General features: G+C 41.1%; 1 protein-coding gene and 2 long non-coding RNA genes across 11 annotated transcripts in view; 1 reads left to right on the top strand and 2 right to left on the bottom strand.

The window, feature by feature from the left end:
• Positions 1 to 16,094, top strand: part of LOC145498210 (uncharacterized) — a 35,502-nt gene extending 19,408 nt beyond the window's left edge. For 3 of the 5 annotated variants that reach the window (XR_014050829.1, XR_014050827.1, XR_014050825.1), the window contains 3 exons: positions 783 to 857; positions 3,315 to 4,966; positions 15,716 to 16,094. This is a non-coding gene — a long non-coding RNA (uncharacterized LOC145498210). Of the gene's footprint in view, positions 1 to 782; positions 878 to 3,314; positions 4,967 to 15,715 lie in introns of those variants that run through there. The other 2 variants (XR_014050828.1, XR_014050826.1) reach the window with 2 other exon arrangements.
• Positions 1 to 23,693, bottom strand: part of LOC145498207 (uncharacterized) — a 233,993-nt gene that overhangs the window by 197,066 nt on the left and 13,234 nt on the right. For 4 of the 5 annotated variants that reach the window (XR_014050814.1, XR_014050816.1, XR_014050817.1 and 1 more), the window contains 2 exons: positions 20,736 to 20,826; positions 20,101 to 20,187 (listed from right to left, as the gene is read on the bottom strand). The exons of the other annotated variant lie outside the window; for it this stretch is intronic. This is a non-coding gene — a long non-coding RNA (uncharacterized LOC145498207). Of the gene's footprint in view, positions 1 to 20,100; positions 20,188 to 20,735; positions 20,827 to 23,693 lie in introns of those variants that run through there. 5 annotated transcript variants of the gene reach the window in all.
• LOC145498583 (uncharacterized) lies at positions 11,649 to 12,167 on the bottom strand. The gene has a single exon (XM_081478489.1). It carries the CDS (start codon positions 12,165 to 12,167, stop codon positions 11,649 to 11,651), a length of 519 nt encoding a protein of 172 aa, XP_081334615.1.

The raw sequence follows: 23,693 nt of genomic DNA, 5'->3' as shown, positions 1-23,693 counted from the left end.
TGCAATGTAATTAGTATTTACATGAGATAAATCACATAGCAACAGCAAGTCGAAAGATGTATGGATTGTCCTGCAATTTAATGGTAACTAAAGTGAAATACAGCATTATGTTTTAAATTGTTATGAACTGCAGAATATGCATTCTATGATGATATACACTGTACTGGAGGGAAAAAAAATTAGCTGTTAAGTCGGGATATTCAACAGTTGGTGTAGTGCGAAGATCACGCTGCAGCCCAGCAGGGTCACAAACACAGCAAGTGGTACAGGTCATTCAAAATATTGTGACCTCAAAATGATATAGTGTTGAGAAATCCCCTTTTTAAATCCCTCTAAAAAGGAAAATGAGAAAAATCATCAAGCCAATATGAAAATACAATCACACATGCGCAGACTATGACACTGTCCCTTAATAATAACAATAACAAAATGCTTTGGTAATTTTTTTAAATAAACACTCCTAAATTGCAACACATTTAACACAGAGAAATAAAGTTTACATAACCAAAGAGATAGAAAAAAGTGCTGGCATATCACTTCGAATGATTGATGCTCTGTCCTTTTGTATTATTAATTGATTGTCACTGTATATTTATTTTCCATTAGTGATGATCACATGTGATACACGTAGCTGTCACTAAAGTACTTGAATGGCAGGGAGTCATTTTGGTGTTTACGAGCTAATTCCTCTGCCTTTAGAACTGTTGCCTTGTGAATACATTTCCTTCACATTCTGAATATACTGAATACTTAATTCTGAATACTTAATTATTTCATTTCAGATTCTATCATGGAAAATACCAGAATGGCTGCTGTAAAGTTTGACCAAAAAAAACTCAATGATGTCAGCTACTTGGGTGAGAAAATCTCGTAATATCTTTATTAAATATATACTTCTACTAAGAGTGTTTGACATCTGTTCAGTTCTGTTTCCAGCCACTAGACAAGTAACTGTTTCAAACTTGACTACTGTAGCTTGGAGCATAAAACCCAACCTTACCAGACTTACTTGCTTGCCTGATTCTTGGGGCCTACTCAACCATCCTGAAGGAGTGTTTACATTAGTCTTCACCAACCTTAAGTCAGCTGCAGTACATTGTGTACTAGTAGTAATCAAAGATTATGAGTGCGTTCAACGCCGTCACATTAATATATATACCTTATGATTTCACTAGCTGACTTTCAACCTCTGTTTATCCCTAAAATCACTAAATATTTTTTATCAATAATGGAGGTTTTACAGACAGATAAAATCATATATCATAGTGTCAAAGTCCATGCCAGTGAGGTCCGCTGTATAAAATACAATTTGTTGATACAATGCATGACGGCGTCTGTTTCCATAGACTCACAAAAATATTTACATTAGACTTCTAATTTTGTGTTAAATATAAATTTCACATTAACTGGTAATGTTTGATGATAAAACCTTATTTATAAAAGTATGTTTTTTTGTACATTATTGTAAGATGGAAGCACAAATTTAAGCAATCATTTGCAATCGCGTGCACGTTTATTGTAAACAAACTCAGCACGACTGAGTCGAAGGAGTAATTTTACAACACCATGCTAGTTATTAACATATCCCTCAATGCTTTTAAGAACGAAGCGTACTGTAAATCATCGAATTAGCGCCCCGCCCCCCCTCAAATAAGTGCCCCCTTCGAATAAATGCCCTCCTGTCGGCCAAAATTTAAAATAAGCGTCCCCCCTTCGGATAACCGCCCCGCCCCTTCCCCCATTTTGTGGACAAGTAATAGACAACAAAGGATGTATAGTTTTTGTCGTGATAACAATGGGGTGACAGACCTACACAACTCCTATCCATGTGTAATAGCCGCTTTGAGAGTTTTGCTTGAACTAGTATATTTTTGAGGATCTGCCCCTTTTGTATGGTATGATAGGGGGATCTTTGGATATTTTGCTAAGCAGTAACAAAGATAAATATGACACCCATGATAAGAAGCAGCATAACTTGCAACAGTTAATCAAACAGCTGGGCCCGGCGTAATAATACAAAATGCAAGTAACCAACATGTTCACGGAATGTTTCAAACTTTGTCCCTCCAGAGCTAATATTTAGAGAGCTTAAAACATATCTTGCAATACAAATGAGCCAATAAAAACTAGCACGTGGCAAAAAACAGAGGTGTCGAACTCTACAAATTACACGCGGATAACAGCGGAAACCACGCAGACCTATGACCTCTAACGGCTCTACTCTGGTGAAATGTCCTCCTAAAAACAGGATTATTGCTTAGCGAAATATTCAAAGATCCCCCTATCGTACCATACAAAAAGGGCAGATCCTTAAAAATATACTAGTTCAAGCAAAACTCTCAAAGCGGCTATTACACGGGGATAGGAGTTGTGTAGGCCTGTCACCCCATTGTTATCAGTATTAGATATATGCATTGTTTCAGTTTGTGAACACATTAAGTTTAGAAAAAAATTACAAGTACTAACAGTCCCGCGATTTAAAGTTTAGGATCAGCTTTTTAGGTCGATAAACAGCTTATGTTGTTGTTTACGTGCAGATGATGATTAAAAAAATGATCATGTCAGGCCACAATTTGGGAAGAATTATATAAGCGCCCCCCTTGATTAAGCACCCCCCTGCCCCTTGAATAAATGCCCCCTCGTCTCCTCCTAAATTTGAAATAAATACCGCGGGTGCTAATTCAAGGATTTGCAGTATAGAAACAAAAGAAACAATTCAAATTCAATGAGAAGCAAAGGAGTGGCCCAATATTCTGCAGTCAATTTAGCATGACGTTTGGACGACCTCGTGTCATCATTGTCGAATGAATAAACTAAAAACAACGGCAAGGCACATTTATAGTACTTGGTACTTACTTACATGAACTTAAGTTCCAGAATGTATTAAGAGCTAGCAGGTGCCAAAGCTCCTTTGTTTTAACATCGGAAAATGCATCCCCACAGCGAGGGAGGTTTTCCTTCGCTTATTGTTAACAGAGCATAAAGATGGTTTAGTTTCTCCCTAACTCCCTGCATGTAAGCTCTGACATACCCCTTACATTCCTGTCACCCCTGCCGACCCCCTCTCCTACTGCCATTTACTGGATTTCCTCTTCAATCTAACTGAGTCATTTTTCTAAATAATTCATTTCTTGTCTTATTGGCTTGAAACATAATTTAAAATCAAAAATTAACTATTTGAGGCTATTGAGATTCAGTACACGTTTTGTCGTGCAGGTTGCTTGTACTAGTGCTAGACTGTATAAGAGCCATTTGTACCTAATAAAGTTGAATTGTTTTAAAAATTATTTCAATAATATTTTTATTTATTTCAGTTTCCATTGTCAAATGTACCATACTATGATAGTTCCTGTTAAGCTTACAATGAAGAGTTCAGTAATAACAGTTGCCCAGGTATGGAAATGTTTTATGTTTTTGTGAAAAAATTCATGTATACAAGTATATTACTTTTCCTAGTGCCAGAGATTATCTGTCATGTTAATTCTAGTCATTGAATTGAAAAAGCCATTGCAGCAGTTGAAGCAGGTGAGAGAAAAAACCCCTGTCGTAACAATGAGTTTTAATCTCAATTTAAAGTACAAGTACATGTACTGTAGTCAAATTTTTAGATAGCTGACATAGTGGAAAATAATATTTCTTGGGGGTATGACTTGAATACTTGTCATTAATGTGCTTGATGGGGTAGACCAAGTTAATTGTTTTGGACAAATAAGTTTTCCATTTACCAAGGTGGTCAAGACTGGTCAGTTGTTAGAAGATTTGACCCTATCTGTGGTATCCAACACCCCCTCCCCTGAAGGGATTACAAGGGGGTTCTAGGCCGATAAACATTTTACCCACATATCCATGTTAGCATTTCTGAAGGAATGATGAATTGAAAAACCAGCCTTTTGAATTACAAGTTAACAATTGAAAGTGGACCTATACAGACAGAGCAAAGGTGAATGATTCAAAGCAATATTGTTTAATGTTAAGTCTCACACTGTGGGATTGCTGACTTCTTAAGACAGATTGATATACAGCAAATGGCAAATGGAGAAATGTGCCTCTGATTTTGGTTTAATTTTTTTGTGATCTTTAAATCGAGTCAACTCAAGAATAGATTTAGAAAATACCCTTTTAATTTTGAAGCTGCTAAAGACAGATATATGGCAGAAGTTGTAGCCGTTTGTGGTAAATATCATTTTGTTTCTAAACTTCACTGATAACTTGTCATGTTTTCTACTGAATGTAGAACACCTCCTCAGATCTTGTTACCTTTAATTCATTCTTCATACTAAAATAGTATTTGGGAATAACAACCCCCCCTTCCACCCACCCACCAGCACCCCCCCCCCAGCTCTCCATGTACTTAGTTTATTCTTGGCACTTACTGTGGCATTCCCGTTGCTCTCAATGAGACCCACCACCTGCTGGATCTGGAAGTAGTGTGAATCAGCACCCCTTCCCCACCTTAGAGGAAGTTATTCTGGCCCCTCTTATTACTTTCTGACTGTTGTTACACCAGAGCAGCCACTCACTTCAGATCCGATTGAAAGAACTGTATTCCTGTTCTCCCTGGATGACATGCTAGTCAATCACAGGTGGCCCCCAGTTTTATCTACTTGCCCCGCCTTGTTACTAGAATTAGTGGGTGACTGGAACAGACCTAGCCTCAGATGCTCTTCAGGCCCGTCACGCAGTCACGCTCTTCATGCAAGATTGTGTGACGAGCCCATAAAGCATCTGCGTAGAACGCTAAAACAGACCTGTAGTACCCATTTATGCTCCTGGGCCTGCTGAGACAGGCTTTGTTTAAAGTGTTTGGCCAGGTTCCTTGTGTTAGGAACCAGTTAGCACACTATGCCAGCCATTAATCATTTGATCTAAATCTTGCTGGTCCTTCTATTTTTCAGTTGGAGACAAATCAGGACAAGACAAGAAGAGGATAAACACCATGTAGCAGTTATTGCAATCTAGGACCCAGGTAAACATGTGCTCTTATGCATTGATCAACCCAAACCGTAACCTGGCTGAGATTCTCACGTATGCTCCTGAAGCTTGATTCCCAGGAGGGGAACTCCCAAATAAAAAGGATGGGGGTGCTCGTTGGAAATTTTGAAAAGAACCCCTAAGGTACTGTTTTTTTGTGGGCGTGACAAGCACCCTGTCCTATTTATATGGGAGTTCCCCTGGGGCGGAATTACCCCTGGGAATTTACTTGATTGTTACCCCCACATAATGAAATTCTAGGACAAGTCCAACAACTTAATTACTCTTTTTACTCAGAAAAAGTCATTTTCTGAGTTTAGGTAGGACATTGACTTTCACCCCTTCACTCCTTCTTTCCTTCCATTGATTCATGTTAACTTTTTAATGAATCTGCTGACTAGTGCATAAAGCTTTCGCAGTCGCTTGAAGTTGAGGTGAAGTTTGTCTTTGGTAAATCGTTTAGACATTCGAAAGTATATTTGTATCTGTGTGTGTGTTAAAAAATTTTAAAATCTCACTGGTCGGCCAGTTCGGTGGAGGTTGAAAAGCGGTCGACTGTTCACAAGTCCAGTAGACTGATCATATCGATCGACTGCTCCGGGACACAGCTTACAAACACGGACTCACATTATTCCGTTGTAAAGACAGATCGTCATGGCTTTTTTTTTTTTTTTTGCCAAGAGGGGGTGGTCGATCATCGTCTCTTGTTTTCTTCTTCGTAAATCGACGAAACACTGGTGATAATTCACGGTGCGAGAAAATAGTTTCGTGGGTCTATCATATTTTGAGTTTAAATCAAAATAATTTAAGCTTTATCTACTACATGAATTGCCGAATGATCAAAAGCTTCAGATGATACTTTTAAAGATAGGAAACGCAAAGAAGCGTCGGGAAATAGTTTATTGTCATAGAAGTGTGCATTAACAAAAAAAGGAAAAAAAAGAAAGGAAACATGGAAGAAAGTTACAGAGTCACTGCGCCACGGTAACATATACACAGAAATGTGTATCAGGAATAATTATGAAGTGAGTATGAATTGAACCGCTGATTTCTACAACTTTTCATGGCAGGCTCATAGTAGTACCGAAGTGAACTTATTGCTGGTTTACAAGCCTGACTTGTAGTCAGCCGAGAAATCACTAGGCAGGGGAGGGGGCAAAGGTCCCGCAAAAACCATGGGTCTTGCAAAATTGTCGTCGAATTTGACGGTTGTCGCAGTCTCGTTTCTTTAGCGGCTATGTACGTCTAGAACACTCGATCTCAAAGCTGTCTGAGAGTCTCGCTTTTTGCAAGACTTTTTGAAAGTCTCCAAGTTCTGATTTGTTGGCTTGCTCAATAAATGACGTCTGGACGTCTCGCATGTAAACACTTTGAAGTCTCAGACTCGAAATTTAAAAATACAAAATGTGTTAGGCTCGCATTACATGTACCAGTCAACCACGGACAGTTCCGCTTTTTTATCTTTTTTTTTCTTTTGCATTCGATCTAAATTTTGAAAGGGGTTACAAACAGTAAAAAAGCGCGTCCACCGAAGGAAATAAAATGAAAATAAAAATAAAAAAGAAGAAAAAGGAAAGATTAAGACTTCGAGTGGTTATCAAACTTGTGGTCGTCTGGAAATCTGGTTTGAGGAGCGACAATGATCTACACTACACCACTCAGTACACATGTGATTGTCATCACAAATAATCAATCAAATATTACAGCTTCTGCGTAATCATACTGCAAGATCTTTTATGAATATGTTAATGATATATTGATGGTTTTCAGACAACTAGGATAAATGTCGCCCTAAATTGTACGTTTGCTATTTAGGGTTATTCCATTGAAATAGAACCTGCACTGAGATTTTTGTGAAACTTTGCCAATTGATTGCTTATATTATAGGAACTTAAATTTTGAAATAAAAACGAGGGGTCCCTATGTTCGTTTAGGAGCAACAGCACCTTGTTTATACCCAATAAATCCTTATAATAGCAGCATGATTGTAGACGCGATTGCTTGCTAAATTCACGTTTCCGACGATTCTTTTTTGTCCTACACCGAGAATTGGTCCATATCTATTTTACACAGAGAAATTTATTACTCAATTCAAAACTACAGAAAAAATGATAGGTCACCATACTCGTTTGCGAGAAAATGACGATTTACCTCTAATGCGCGCGCACTAATCACGCGTAAAATTATGCGCAGTAGGGATGCACAATGCAATACTGGGGAATGACCTTAACTGTTTTCAAAAAGGTACGATGGGAAATGGTTCGTGGTCGTCGCCTTTCGTCAACCTCGTTCCCAGGGTCTCTCATCTTACCGCCCCCTGGAGCGAGCGAAGAGAGACCCTGGTTGGGTCTGGTCACGTGTCTCCCAGAATCTGGGAGATGACAATTAAATTATTGAAGGGATGGGCGGCCTAGTAGGAATTTTGTCTATACTTAGCCCACGGTAGTGCGGGATATGTTGTCACCAAAGTAAACCAAGAACGATATGATGTTCTGCGGCAATATCCGGCGGTAATATTCTGCAAATGCCGAGGAAAACTTATCCATCATCTGATAGCAGAAATCCATGTCGCTGAAGATTGTATGGTTCAGTGAAGGACGTTACATCTTGTAAAAATCTCCACAAGAAGGTGAATGGAGAATTGTACACCGCGGCCGAGGCTGTGTATGATGTTTGACTCATCTTTACCTCAGAATGAAGTGTAGGTCTTGTTACCGGCGATTAAATAATTTTAGAGAATTCAGGGCCTTTTAATTGATCACTGAAAGCCAAAATCACTTCGAAAGGAGCGAAAGGGTGAAAAGATTTATTGAAGTTTCACCGCGCCGTCGGCGCCCCGAACTTTGCAGAGCGCGAAGGATAATACGAACTCGTCGCGGTATGCATTTCGCCGTCGTTGCTGATAAAATGGATTTATCTTCGACCAAAAGGAGGCTCGAAAAAGAAAAATATAATTTTTATTGTGTCGTTAATAAATTAGTGTACGTGACGCCAACGGTTCGAGAGAATTGTGCACATTTTCGATCTCTCGACCTTTCTTTGCTTTAAGCGTGTTTCTGAGGGGCACTTTTTATGGCGTGTTATTAGTAGAAATGGAAATTATAAGTAGAGCGGAGTCGCTTGATTATGTTACAGCATATTTTTAGAGGTCGTAGGTCTGCATGGTTTCCGCTGTTAACTGCACGTCGCTTCTCAGAGTTTGACACCTCTGTAATTTGCCATGCCGTGCTTATAATTTGTTTAGGTTCGTTTCCATTGCAAGATATGTTTTAAGGCTCTAAGTATTGGCTCTCTAGGGACAAAGATTAAAATATTCCGTGAACATATTGCTTACTTGCGTTCTATATTGTGACGGGGCAGGTGACGCCGGGCCCGGCTATTTGATTAGACCTGTTTGCAAGCACAGTGCGTTGCACGAATATCATATTTATCTTCGTCCAGCTTTTCTTCAGAGACTGCCGTAGCTTTACTTTGGGAAAACTATACGTTTTCCTTGAGACGTTCTTATGTTTTTTGCATCAATTTGATCGAGTGCATTCAAAGGAGACACAATAATTACTACGGGATGAAATTGCGCTGCTCGACGTCCACAGTTGAAATTTGACTGACTTTCCATAAATCCAGTGGGTAAGACGGCAACACTGAAAATCACGACCACTAAATTGCCTCGAGACAGACTTGCTTAACCTTTAAGTAAACGTTGGAACAGATATTATTCGAAATTTCAGCCTGAAAGCTAAGTATTGATAAACGTCGCGGGTAATGTGGCGGTCGCAGCGCGCGACAAAGCTCAACGCGACAAACTGTTGATTACGGAGGACCCCTCCCTGATGTCCTCAATTGTCAAAGTGGCACGTGACCAGACCCAACCAGGGTCTCTCTTCGCTCGGTCCAGGGGGCGGTACGATGAGAGACCCTGGGAACGAGGTTGGCCTTTCGTGACTCTTCCGATCATTTAACGATATGTAGGTGACTTTGTTTTCTACACGCCAGCGCATGAGAGATTTGGTGCACCCAGGAGCCATAATCGGGGACGGAGACCGTAAGTCTTGGGATCTGCGCGCACCTATGATATGGGACAATTTTTCTATTTTTAGAACAAATTGCGCCATCCTGACGTCATATATCCGCGCGGATCCACGCACATGTCAGGGGCTCTCGCGTGGATGTTGTCACGTTGCGTGATCAAATGGTGAGAGTTGCGAGATTCTCTTGCAGATTTTTCACAGCTATGATAAGGAATAAGGCAGGGAATAAGAACCAGGGCTCTTATATGTAGTCTTATGCTCTGAGCTAATTGAAAAGGTGAGTTTTTCAGGGTCAAAAACATGACTTCAATTTCGCGCTGTGAATGAATAATATCTGCTCGCGCTAGTTGTACGCGTAAATCTTTTCCGTTTCTTCTGTAAAGAAAAGTTGTGTAAGAAAACTATTTACTCTGGTATCGGATTAATTTGTGAGTTTCCCAAACAATGCTTAATCATAACCAAAACCTGTTTTGATAGTTTCTTATTGCTTCTGTTTGTTTGGCGAGTTTGCAAAAGTTTTTGAAAGGAAAGTCTGACGCGTACAAGTAGCTCATTTGCATAGTGCAGCGCGTGCACTTTCAAGTCCAAGTCGGTGTTTTCAATTGTCAACAAATCTTGACAAAGATTTCTTTCGTTGTGTTTTGTGCCGAGATGCGGTAACAATTTGCATCAACGCCAAAAGCCTACTAACATCATGTGTGTTTCTTTAACATAGTAAAATTTTACACCGCAAAAATAAAATAGACAAGGAGTTTTGATAACTCAACCAACAAAACGAAAATCGTTATTCGAGTTCATTAAAGAAAGCGTCATCGTAATTTTGCCGATTATTTCTACTGTATTCACATATTTTCAGCTAAGCTTTTAACATGTTCTCAAACATTTATCAACCTTAAACATATTTAAAAACTAGAGTTCGATGGACGTTTTCACACGAAAGTGGGGATGTCCAATTTGTCATGTTTTACTGACTGTACAAAACACGCATCGGCGGGCGCTCTTAGTCATCGACAACAGACAATTTACAGCTGAATTTATTGAATTTTTACACAAAACTGAGCAGCATCTACAGACATAAACTTAATTGTCACTTATTGGGCTTTGATAAAACATCAAGCGTTGCTTAACATTTAGGCGAAACTCAAACTTGCAATTATTATTATTTTTGTTTTTTGCTTTTCGGTCTAGATAGACTGGCGAAATCCTCGCAAGCGTGTGGCAAGAGGAGGGAAACTTTTAAGTCCTGAAACGCTGCTATATCCAAATAGTTTTTTGCTGTGTTTTGGAAAAGCTGTTAATCTTCAACATATGGGAAACTTAGAGTGGAGTAATGTAGAGCTCTTGTAACAGAAGCAGCGGAACACGACTTGGTCAGTGATATAAAGCGGCACATAACTAAATTTAACACTGTCTTACTTCACTCAAACTGGAGCAGCTTACGACGAAAATACCGAAGTAAAATTCCCACAGACATGAACGTATTGAGTTGTGAGCCAAAAGTATCAAACATTTCGGGAATTTCGGACGCCATTTCCCCGCGCTACGTCCGCAAAAATCCTGCAACATGTACGCGCGTGTGCCGCACGGGATGGCGCAATTTGTTCTAAAAATAGAAAAGTTGTCCCATATCATAGGGACAGCCCCAATACTAGAAATGGCGCGCGCTTACGGTCTCCGTCCCCGATTATGGCTCCTGGTGCACCGACAGTTTAAACGACAGAGTCAAACTACTGTCTTTACAGGGTGAGGACCTTTTCTTTAGAGACGAGATTTTTCTTCGGGAGCGTTTCAGTTAATTTTGGTAGGGGCGGGGTGGAGGGAGAAGAGAAATAGATCACGAGCATCCTTTTCTCAGAGGTTTTCTTTAACCTGCTGTGTGAATTTCAACAGATCTATACACCCTTCATCGTTTCTTTTTTTTGGCTGGTGGAATTCGTGAAAAAATGTATTTTACTAAACTTTCATTATCGTCATTGCCTGTAGCCCCGTCTAGGGCAAAGGCCACCAATAAGCACCATCCAGTCATTGCAGTCCTGGGCCAGTCGTTGCAGTTCTCCCCACGTGTAGCCATTTCCCCTCATGTCTGCCTCTAGATCACGGCGCCACGAGTTTCTTGGTCGGCCCCTCTTCCTTTTCCCCTGAGGTGAGGACTTGCCTTGTGATGTTAGATGAGGACTTCCGAAGGGTGTGGTCGATACACCTCCAGCGTCTTTGAATGATGTCAACTTCTATAGGCTGCTGTCTCGTTCGTTTCCACAGATCTTGGTTGCTGATGATGTCTGGGCAGCGTATCTTAGGAATCCTTCTGAGGTAGGTGTTAATGAAAGTCTGGATTCTTTTCATAGTGGCGACGGTGGTTCTCCAGGTTTCGGCTCCATAGAGCAATACAGGCTTCACGATGGTGTTAAATATCCTGATTTTAGTGCTGGTGCCGAGAAGTGATGATCTCCAGACATTCTTCAGCTGTTGGAAAGCTGCTCTCGCCTTGTCGATGCGAGCTCTTACATCAGCTTCAGTCCCCCGGTGTTACCTACGATGCTTCCTAGGTAAGTGAAGCTCTCCACCTCATCCAGCACTTCACCTTCCAGCATAATGGCAGTATCAATGACCGTGTTGACCTTCAGGACTTAACTCTTCCCCCAATGGATCTTAAGGCCCAAACTTGCTGAGGCGTCTGCAACAGCGCTGGTCTCTGATGTCGAGTGTGCGAAAGAAGGGCCAGGTCATCAGCGTAGGCCAGGTCATCCAACTGCTTCCAAAGTGTCCACTGGATGCCATGGCTGTAGATGTCTTCATTACCCAGTCCATCGTCAGAAGAAACATAACTGGCGACAGCAGGCATCCTTGCCTCACTCCGGTTCTTACCTCAAAGGCATTAGTGGGTTGCCGTCCGTGGACCACCCCACAGGTCATCCCTTCGTACAAGTTTCTGATGATATTGGTTATTTTCTCCTGTATTCCGTAGTGTCTCAGTAGCTTCCAGAGGGTCTGCCGGTCCATGCTGTCAAATGCTTTTTCATAGTCCACAAAGTTGATATAAAGAGGTGAATTCCATTCCAGGGACTGCTCCAGGATGATACGCAGCTTTGTGATTTGGTCGTTGCAAGACCTATTCTTACGGAAACCAGCTTGCTGCTCGCGAAGCTGTGGGTCTATGGCATCTTTCATCCTGTTCAGCAAGACTCGATTTAACACCTTTCGCGGAATGGACAGCAGTGTTATACCTCTGTAATTGGAGCAGGAGCTGAGATCACCTTTTTTGGGGAGCTTGATGAGGTAACCCTCCTTTCACTCTTCCCAGATCTTATTGAAAAGAGGGTAGAGCAGCTCCACGTTTGTCCTGATGTCGACCTTCAGTGCCTCTGCTGGGATGTTGTCAGGTCCCGCAGCCTTGCCATTTCTCAGCTGCTTGATAGCGTTTTGAATCTCCTCCTTTGTGGGTGCGCTACAGTCAATGGGTAGGTCGCTGTCGGCTGGCTGTTTGTCCGGAGGGTCTGGGTGAGCAGGTCGGTTGAGCAGTTCCTCAAAATGCTCCACCCATCTCTTTTTCTGTAGCCTGCGTAGCAGGCGTATAAAGGGGAGGGGGTGGGGGAGGAGGAAGAGAATTCGGGGAAGGGAACGCCTGCTACAAAAGCCGCTTCTTTTGCATCTCCGCCTACTGTTTTACGGTAATCGGATTAACAGAGCTGTCACTTCAATGACCAATCAGAGTAAGACGCGCGTTTTTCTGCATAACTGCCTTTACGCGCGAAGGCGTGAAAAAGTATTCATAGCAGCGAGCATTGTGAGAAAGTCTTTAAGCCGTGTAATGTCAGCAACTCCCACAAAGGTTTGTAAAAGAGAAAGAAAACCAAAGATAGACATTCAAAAAAACAGCAGCTGCACATTTTGTGGAGTAAACTTTACTTCTTTACTTCAAACTTTCATTTGAAAATCTATTTTCCTTTTGGTCGTTCTGGCACCACATGATTCAAATGAAGCTGTTTACGCGCAAGTCATGTTGACTGTTTTGCGTGTTGTATATGCCATTGCTCGACTTAGTTCAGGCAAGACCATGGTTTCGATCCTCCATGTGGATCTCATCAGTTGCCGGTATTTCTAGAATGCTCTGTACGTCTGTAGTTGCCACTAGCGCAACTCGACGTATAGCTTTCTCGAAGTAAAGCTACGGCGTCTCCGAAGAAAATAATACGAGAACAAATATGATATCCGTGATAAGGATCTACCTACTGTACTTGCAAACAGTTCTAATCACAGCCGGGCCCGGCGTCTCAATATAGAATGCAAGTAAGCAACATGTTCACGTTAAATTTCATATTTTGTCCCTCAAAAGCAAATTCGGGGAGACTTAAAAGCATATCTTGCAATAGAAATGAGCCTAAACAATGCATAAACACATGGCAAATTACAGTGGTGTCAAACTCTACGAAGCGACACGCAGATAACAGCGGAAACCATGCAGACCTATGACCTATAAAAATTTGCCATAGCACGATCTAACGGCTCAACTCTACTTAAAATTCCTCCTTATTACACAACATGAACTGCCCTTCATAAACACGAGTGAAGCTACAAAAAAAGGTCGAGTGACCGAACAGAGAACGGCAAATGTACAAATGCCACGAACCGTAGAAGTCGTGTAGGCTAATCAACCCCATTTTACACAGTCCTTGGCGCGAACAAACATTTGAAATATGAGGCTTTAGCTGTATCCTGTGGGCAACACCGCTAATACATCTTTTCCATCTAGAAGAGATTTTATTGCAACTTCTTGCTCCGGTTTTAACTTGAATTCACTACGAGCGACGACGTTCAAATCAGCCAAAGCTCTCACTAGCACATCCACCTCGGCCGCCATTTTGGTTGTTTTCGCATTACTTCACAAACCCATCCTATTGTCCGATTAACCAGTCTGAATTTTGCGGCCGCCAACGACCGCAGAAATGAACCAACAGGGGTCTTTATAGTAGGCGTTTCTTTCCCCCCCCCCCACCCCCCCCCCCACCCCACCCCACCCCCTCCTACGCAGGCTACTTTTTCTGCCTCTCTAAATCAAATATTGGTTGCCCATCCTTATCTTTCACCGGTCTCTCTGGCTTGCTACATTTTCCAGATATGTTCCTTATGGTAGCATAAAGGTCCCGCAAACTTCCATGATAAGCTGCCTCTTCAGCCTCTGCTGCCAGCGACTCCAGATAGTTGCGTTTGTCTGCCTTAAGGCTCCTTTTCACACTCCCGTTCACCCCTTTGCACTCCTCTTGCGCCTTAGCTTTTGCAGTTTGTGTTCAATGGTTTCCTCTTCCATCAGCTCTTGCATGGCCTGGAACTTATTGGAGAGTGTGATGCTGAATTCCTCCCGTTTGTTGGGATCATTCAGAAGAAAGGTGTTGTAGCCCAAGCGTTTGTTTTTACTAGACCTTAGGGACCTTTTATTTTGTATTCACGTGACAATCTAGACGTGATAGGCATTTGAGAAAGTTTTGTAGTCAATATTTAAAACAGCACTTTTTCCGTGTTTACATAGCCTCATCTAAACACGAGGAGGGTTGGGAGAATTCGAGACTGTTATACAAACCCGAGACGTAGTCGAACCTGTGTTCATCTGGACTGTGAAACGAGAATGATCTCCACTACACCACGCAGGACTTGTGCAATGTTATCACAAAACTGAATCAAAATTTTGTTTGTTTTGTTTTTGTTTCCTTTATGACTGCATTCAAGATAGTTTTCATAATTTTGTTTAGTAGGATGAAATCATAAAAGTGATTATCAGAATTTAGAATCAACGATAAATTTGGTCGTAAATACTGCGTTTCTGCCAAAGACGATGATCTCGTCTCTTGGTTTTGTTAACAAAATTTTCAGCTTTTGAAAAGTACGATCAGAAAAAGTGCGTGCACGTTATAATGTCACATGAAGCATGCGCTCTTGCTACCTTCCGCTGTCCCCATTTTTATGTGAAGTCATTCCCTTGTTTTGTCCTTTTAGGAACTGCCTTTAGCCCAACGCTTTGGAATTCGCTTTTTTTTTACTTTTGTAAGAGTTTAAGTTAAATCGTATTTGTTGTCGTAGTAGCAAGGCCTTTTTCAGTAATGTTCTCTAGCGTGTGAAGAGGATGAGGGTGGGGAGGTGCAAAAAGATTCTCCTCCACTGCGTGCATCTTGAAAATTCTAAACGTTAGACAAATCAAACAAACTTGGTGTTTAATTCAAATCGCGTGGCAGTTATCACGTCATATCTGGCCGAAAAGAGATCATACATCTTGGATGCGCCATCTTGGATTCATGGTATATTTTAGAAAAAAGGAAAATCTAAGGAAGTGAAGTCACGTTATGTTCCCCATAACTGTGAAAAGTCACGAAATTTGGCCACTTTTGCCGCTTGGCTCACATTTTGTGCGGATCGGCCGGATTTTGTAAGACTGTGAGGCTGAACAGTTTGGAGAGTTAATCTTGTTTGTTTGTCACCTTTAATTATAACGCCCGGGAATTTGTTTGTAATGAAGCTATGGTTTTGTCGTTTAGATCTATAGAGGTAATTTTCGCTAACGTTATGTTTCATGGCGAGAATTATGCAAAGCGTAATAATATTAACTAAACTCCGCCCTGACAATCCCGTAAATGTGTCTTCTTACTAAAGCGACAAGTTATTCGTAAACTAAACATAGGCAATATTGCAAGAATTGAACGCTGAGAAATTGTTTTCATTTATTCCAGGTAGGACGCTTTTCTGGGTGGAAACCCCAAGATGAATTGATCATACACCATGAATGATGGCTGAGAGTGACTAGCCGCTAGGTTTTTTATGTCTACTGAACAGTGTATGTACCTGTGACAAACAAAAAAGTCTTCACACGATAGCGAAATTACCTACCAAAAGAAGGAAACTTAGTAGAAAAACCGAAGTTTACGATCAGCAAAGGAGGAATAAGGGTGGTTAAGATTGGGAAAGACTTCGACCGATAACATTTTAAATCTGCTGTCTCTGTCACGCAACGCTACGCTCTCGGGAGAGAGGGACCCTGTCTCCCAAGAGCGTAGCTAACATTTGAAATCTGCTGTCTCTGTCACGCAACGCTACGCTCTCGGGAGAGAGGGACCCTGTCTCCCAAGGGACCGTTCATTTTTTATAAGGTAGGGGGGGGCTGGTGGGATTTGGGGGGGGGCCATGCGAAAAAAAATGGCTTTCGAGGGGGGGCCATCCCAAAAAAATAAGGGAAAAAGGGGGGGTCACGTGAAATATTTTAGTAAAACTTTAAAATGGCATGATGTTTGAATATCAAAAAAAATTGCTATAGAATAAACATAGAGGGCAGGATACAAATTTATTACAAACTTTCCTTCTGCTTTAAAAAAACGTTTGGTGACAAAAAGCATTTGTAGCTACTGAAAAGAAGTATTTAACACTGTTATTTTCGAATGCAACTTTCACTGGCACTCATCTTCATCTTCGCTGTCGATCGTCGAGTTCTTCGTCGCCCCTTGTGCTGCCATGGGAGTCTCTTTCACCAATGCTGCAAGAAGCAGCAATGCTTTCCGTCACGGTGTACTCTTCAGGGTACATGAAGGTGTAAACATAATCTCTGACTTCCTGCTCAAGGTTGGTGGTGATTCTGCTTCTTGCAGCATTGGTGAAATAATTTCCTTCCAAGAGCTGTGCGACGTATGGCCCATCTCTTCTAAATATCGACGTGGCAACATCCTCAACTTTAAGACACTCTTCCGGGACGGCCGTTCTAGGAGGGTACACAAGGCATTGTGGAAGATCATTTCCTAGCGGGTTTCCAACACAGATTCCATAAACTCGTTGGACGTTGTTTTCAGTCCGCTTCCTCTTTCTTTCATTTGACTTTCCGCGGTTTTCTTATTTCCTTCTCCTTTTGTTGATGTGCTGTTTGAGTATGCCTTTGAATATGCTGTTATAATTGCTCTTCTTATTTTCTAGTGCTTCCATGTCCTGCGTGACCTTCGTCAACTTAGCTTCTGTACATTTGATCTGTTTTACATTAAAACTGTAGGCAAATTCTTCGCCCTGCTTTAAAGCAAGCCCATTGGACTGAAAGAGTGTGGAATCGTGTTCCTTTACATCTTTCAATATGACATTCAACTTTTCCACCATTGCTCTGTGCTCTTTGATGGAGAAGTTCAGTTTTCTTCCATCACTGGGCTTCAACTGGTACCCTTGCATGGAAAACTCACTCGCCCTTTCTGAACAGCCATCCGCACTTAGAAAGATTGCTTCTTTTGCTTGTAAGATGTCAAACTGCCTGGATCATTCAGCTGTAAACCTTTTCTTAAATGACTCGTGGCTTTCGTCATTATTGCGCATTTTGGAATGAGCCTCTTTCATGATGCTCATGTAGTAATGCGCTCTTTCCCCGATTGGATTAACAATATAAAGAAGAAAGAGCATGGAAGTGGCAGGCTGGTTTTATCTGACCCAGAGAGCGTTGCTCTATTTGCAGATAAGTTTATTGTCAGATCGAAGTTTGTGGTGGATTATCTTCAGCATCTTGAAGTGCTGGAATTTAAAAGGAAAAAGAGAGCAGAAGAAAAGGCAAAGTTAAGTAGGGAGGAGGATTATCCTTGGACTGAGTTGTGCGAAGATCTAACCAAGCCTAAAAAGCTACGTGTTCCAGAACTAAACAAGTACTAAAACCACCACGGGCTGAAGCAGCATTTGAAAAGCAGCAAGAGTGAGAAAGTAAAGGCAATTGTAAGACATTCATGGTTGTAGCAGAAGAGTCCTCTCAGAGCTGGCCAACCAACACTGAGAAATGCCAGGACAGTGACACAAAATGACAACAGGGCAAGTGCTGACAGCAGTGAAAGGGATGAAAGTGACAATGATGAGTATAACAGTGATGCCATTGACTCTGGGGGAGAAGATGACTCAAGTGACGTCATTCTTGCATTCATCAATTCAGATGAGGAAGATGCCAATGAGAGGCCAAATGCCACACGCTCAGGGCGAGCCATAACTAGGAGATCCGAAATTGACTTCTCTTTCTTTTGATTTGTTTTTTAAACAACAGCTCTCTGTCGTATAGAGATTGTAAATATTGTCTTCATAGTGAGCACAATAACGTGAAGTAGGGGGATAATAGAGAAATATTAAAAAAGTTGAAATCTAAATATTGTTTGTTCAATTTTTTTTTTTTGGGGGGGGGCCATCCCAAAAAATGACCGCTATAGGGGGGGGGCATGTGAAAAAATTGGTAAGCTGAGGGGGGGTCATGCGATTTTTAAATGGTGCTTCCCAAATCCCACATGCCCCCCCTCCCTCATAAAAAATGAACGGTCCCCAAGAGCGTAGCATTACGTGACAGAGAAGTGACCAGGACTGGACTATTCAAATCTTTAGATGCGATAACAGCAGAAATTCTGGTGCGCTCATTGGCTAATTTTCATTGTCAATAAGCAGACAGAAACATGAATTTATAATTTATGCGATGCGTCAACGAGCGAGAGCGTTCAGTTTGACAATTTGTTATCGTAAAAAAAGAAAAAAAAGAAATTGAAGTCAGTTTTTCATATGTCTGTCCTGTTATTGACAATAAATTTCGTCATAACATTGCCAAAGCAGTCTGCGGATACACTCGGCTATCGCCTCGTGGATCCACATCCACTTCCACAATGTTATGACAAAATTCATGATCAATAACAGGACAGACGCATGAAAAACTAACGTTAATTTGCTAATCTGTAATCATTCTAATTTCCTTGTTGCTGTTGTTGTTCACATACAGCGCCGCTAGGTTAATATCCTTAAACCTTTCTTACGTTTTTTTTTTAAAGTTTATTTAGTGGCAGTTATGTTGAAGGGACTAAAAATTCTGTGAAAGTCTACTTATTATTCGTAAACTTTGTAGTTGTCCAAGGAAAAAAGTGGCAGAATGTAATCGTTTTATTTTTCTGAAAGGTTTTGTAATATAACACTGTCGCGGGTCATTAGTTCATAATCTAGTTCCACATATTGTTAATATCGCGGTAACTCAAGAAGGTTATAGCTCTCAGAGGATAAATAACACAAGGTTCGTAAATGAAGGTTTTATTATGATCACAACATCTTCAGAATACAGCGGAGATAATAAGACGAAGAGTTACGGACTTAGCTTTAATTCTTATAACGATGTACTGTACTGTATATTAATCTTTTTTGGTTTTTGTTTGTTGTAATATGACAAAATAAATTAATTTTATCACTTTATATACTTGTGTCAGTTTACTGAAAACCATGCTTGCAAGACTCTTTTACAGATTCCCTACAAATGACGAGTACCACTGGAAAATTGTCAACCTTGGAAGGAAGGCAAAAATTAATGTGAAAAAACGCCACCTCCCCGTCACCACTACCACATTTCTATTATACTTATTGAGAGTTTGGTGCTTCCATCCTTGTGTAAGTCGTGACTGTATTACGTGACTGTAAGTAATTGATAAGTTCGTGTCAGCTAACCCGAAGTTTAAGCAAAGTTCAAACTTCGGGTTCAGTCCCCGACACGAAGGTATCGGTTACTTGTATGTCGTAACTGTAAGTGATAACTTCGTGTCGGGTAACTCGAAGCTTAAACTGACACGAAGTTATCAGTTACTTACAGTTACGACATACAAGTAACCGATACCTTCGTGTCGGGCAACCTGAAGTTTGAACTATGGGTTACCTGACACGAAGTTATCAGTTACTTACAGTCACAAAATACAGTCGGACTTACAGTTCTTGTAACTGGGACACTCACCTAGTACGCACGCCTACTAGAGGCTACTGTACCACAAGGATTGGAGCACCAAACTCTCGCTATAACTCTCGCTATTAGTGGTGGTGGCGGGGAGGTGGCGGTGTTCCACATCAATTTTTGCCTTCCCTCCAAGGTTGACATTTTTTCTTTGGTCACTTCTTTAAACTGGCCATTTTCAAGGCATCTGGAAGATAGAGATCACAAGTGAACTTTACATAGACAAACAGTTCCCGCCAAAAGCCTTTAGAAAAATTTTAATTTGCATATATGATACGAACCGCGCATGCGTGCGTACAAAGTTGTACCACAAGGACGAGAGTTGAAACCTCTCGCTATAAATATAAAAAAAAATGTAGTGATAATTGGCGGGGAGGTGGCGGTTTTTGCTTTTCTTCCAAGGTTGAGAATTTTTCTTTGGCCACTTTTTTGAACTTGTCATTTTCAAGGCATCTGAAAAAGAAGAGAACTTGAAGGCTTAAAAAGTACAAATATTTCCCACCAATGAAGAGACTTAAAAAATTATTCCAAAAGCACATGATCGTGAGCACATGACAACTTAGACTTATAACAAATACGTTTGAAAACTTAGACTTAAACAGCATATTCGAATTTTAGATGCGCTTGCAGTTCTGCCAAAACTGGCACGATTCAAAACGGATCGTAGTGAGATTGCTTTTATCTCTATTCACGTTTTCGCACTTGAACTTTCACACTTTCATAGGGCGATTTCTCGGAAAGGTTATTTTTCATGTGCGAGTGGTTGTACCTAAACGGGCACGACTTTATCCCTTTGTTCAGGTTTAAAAATCACTGTTGACGTCTATTCAAGTTTCCGCCCAATTCAACTTACAACGAAAGGCCTCAACCAGTTAGAATCTGTCTAGTTCCGTACCTAAACGTCTCTAAATCCTCGTAAACTTGGGTTAATTGAATGCCCTGATATTAAGCATGGCTCAATTAATCAAATTCATAGTAAATATGTAAACAATACCACTTACCCGAGTTTGCCCATCACGTTTACAGAACTGTTGATAGCGTGCGTGATGTCTTCGAAAGCCCACAAACTTTGAAGCAGCTCGCTGTTGATACCTAATAAAAACAAACAGCGAGAAAAAGTGATTAATCTTATCCGTTAACCTTACCTTATCTGTTAACTTTCCGTTTAAAGTAAAATTAAAGGGCAAGAAGAAACACAAGATGCAAATTGCGAAGTTCACTGTCTGCGGGAAACACATCTATAATGTTTTCTTTTCTGCAACAACGCAATAAACTAAATTTTAAAAACGATATTTTCCAAAACGCAAATAATCAGCTCCGTCTCTACCTTCTATACGACCAACAGTGATAAAATCATATTTTATTATCATTTTTATATGAATAGGACCCTGCGCGCGCTCTGATTGGTCAAAAACCCATGTTTTGTCAGAGTATAAAACATAGAAAAAGCGTGTTTTATTGTTTTTCACCGCATTACCTCTATATCATAAAGCAAATGAAGAAGCCTAGGGTGTGTGTTTTGATTAGGCCATCTTCGCTCCTAAAGGGGAGCATAGGGCGTCAACCATGGATCTCCACCTAACTCTATTACTGGCAGTTCGCTTTGCCTCTATCCACGTGAACTTATTCTTGGCGAGCTCAGCTATCACACTTCGCCTCCAGGATTGCTTTGGGCGACCTCTTCTTCTAGACCCCTGAGGGTTCCACTCGAAAGCGCAACGGGTGATATTATTCTCAGGCTTCCGTAGCGTATGCCCGATCCATTTCCATTTTCTTCTCATAATGCTTTCTTCTATACGTATTTGTTGTGTCCTTTCCCATAGTTCTTCGTTTGAAATGACCTCTGGCCAGCGGATGTTCAAGATCTTCCTTAAACACTTGTTGATAAAGGTTTGCAATTTCTTGGTCAGTAGTTTCCGAACCATACAGAGGGGCAGACTTCACGTTTGTATTGAAAATCCTGAGCTTCGTTTGCAATCTGATACATTTTTCCTTCCACACAGGCATAAGCATTGAGAATGTCGATTGCGCTTTCCTGATCAACTCACTTTCCTCGAATTGGTTCCACCTAGCTTCGCTGACTCCCAAGATTTCCAGTCTATAACGTCCCATCTCTGCGGCCAGTTGAGCTACCTTTCCAGACTCGTATAGAGTTCGCACATTCCATTGTCCTATCTACGTTCTGAATTTCGGAGAGAACAGCTTCATCCGCGGGCTTCGCTTCCTTCTCGTTCTTTCTTGACCTTATGGTCATAATTCGGTTTTAAAGATCCCTGCTCGATCTCTACTGGTAATAGAGACCCGGCAAAGTTTTCCATAGTTTCGGTTTCAGTAACCCAATGAATCCACCACGTAGGGGGTTAGCCTTCGTAGCTTCACCAGAGCTTCGTTAGCCGCCCCGTTTCGAGGTTCCAGTCAGGCCTTCACGGTTACCGTAGCGGCCCTGAGGAATGAGGCTTCCCCACCGTACTTCACCCTGACTGGCGCTCCCCTACTTTAGGACGTTGCCCAGGGTGTACGACAGGGACGTGGAGCTGGACTTTACACCCCAGGGTGTGTATTACACTGTAATAAAACACTCCGGACATTTGGGAACATTCGAGAAATGCAGGAAACACTCACCTGCGGCTCGTGTTTTCTACATTCCCTCGTGTTCTCAAATACACCTTATTCCAAAATGGCCGTCATTTTAGTGCTCTTTTGTTTACTTGCAAATTACCCCTTGTTGCCTCGTTTAAAGGGAAAATATTCTTTTGAATTTCGAGTTTAAGAACGAGGCAACAAGGGCTAATTTGCAACAAAACAAAAGAATAGTTAAATGGCGGCCATTTTGGAATAAGGTGTATGCCCGTCGTGTTTTATCATTGTGGAATACAAAGCTTAGGTTTCTTTATTTGTTAAAGATGGTTGCGTTAACTGTAAGCATGAAAAACTAATAATTCCTTGCTTGTTCCACGTTTTACATACTTCAAAGCCGAGGATCATAACTTTTACTTTATATCTTTCGTCAGACAAAGTTCACCAAAAACCCATTCACTACAAAAGTAACATCGTGTGCGCTGCTTAGGTACGTCACGCTGACCATAGTGCGGGCCACTGCTACACATATCTAGTCAAGTTCTCATTGCGAATCTGTGTCGAGTCAAGTTGGCGCAATGGTTTGGTGCCCGCCTCTCACTCCGAACATCGAGGGTCGTCAGTTCGACTCTCGATCCTGGCGTAAAATTATTTTTTCCTTTATAAAAAAAAAATGAAATAAATTGACAAAATCTCCCTTGTGCGACAATTTTTTAAATCAATTTTACAGTGCAAAATCCGAAGGTTACATAAATCAGCGGTTCAATTCCTACCCAGTTAATAATCACTCCTGATACTCAAAACTACCCAAGATATGTTGTCGTGGCGCAGTGAGTATGGAGCTTGCCTTCCGAGCGGGAGTTGTGGGTTCAAATCTCGGACTGTGCGGATTATTCGCTTTTGTATATATTTTTTGTTTCAAAGTTTCCTTTCTCTCTCTCTCTCTCTCTCTCTTTTTTTTTTTGTTCTCTTTTTTGATTAATGCACGCTTCTATAACGATAAACTATTTCCCGACGGTTCTTCCCGTTTCCTGGCTTTAAATAACGTGAAGCTTTTGATCATCTAGCAATTCGTCCTGTAAATAAAGCTTGAATCATTTCGATTTTTAGACTCAAAATACGCTGGCCCGACAAAAATATTTTCTCACGCCCTGAATTTGATGATCGACCATCCTCTCATGGCATAAAAAAGCCATGACGATCTGTCCGATTTACAAGCCAATAATGTGAGTCCGTGATTGTTACCTGTGTCCCGTCAATCGATATGATCAGTCTACTGGGCCTGTGTACAGCCGACCGCTTTTTCAACCTCCATTAACTGGCTGACCAGTGAGATTATGGAAATTTCAGTATTTCAGTACTACGAGAATTAATTTCACGGT

Source organism: Orbicella franksi, chromosome 9 (genome assembly GCF_964199315.1).
Source record: "Orbicella franksi chromosome 9, jaOrbFran1.1, whole genome shotgun sequence".
Classification (NCBI taxonomy): domain Eukaryota; kingdom Metazoa; phylum Cnidaria; class Anthozoa; order Scleractinia; family Merulinidae; genus Orbicella; species Orbicella franksi.
This window is presented reverse-complemented; position numbering and strand designations above follow the sequence as displayed.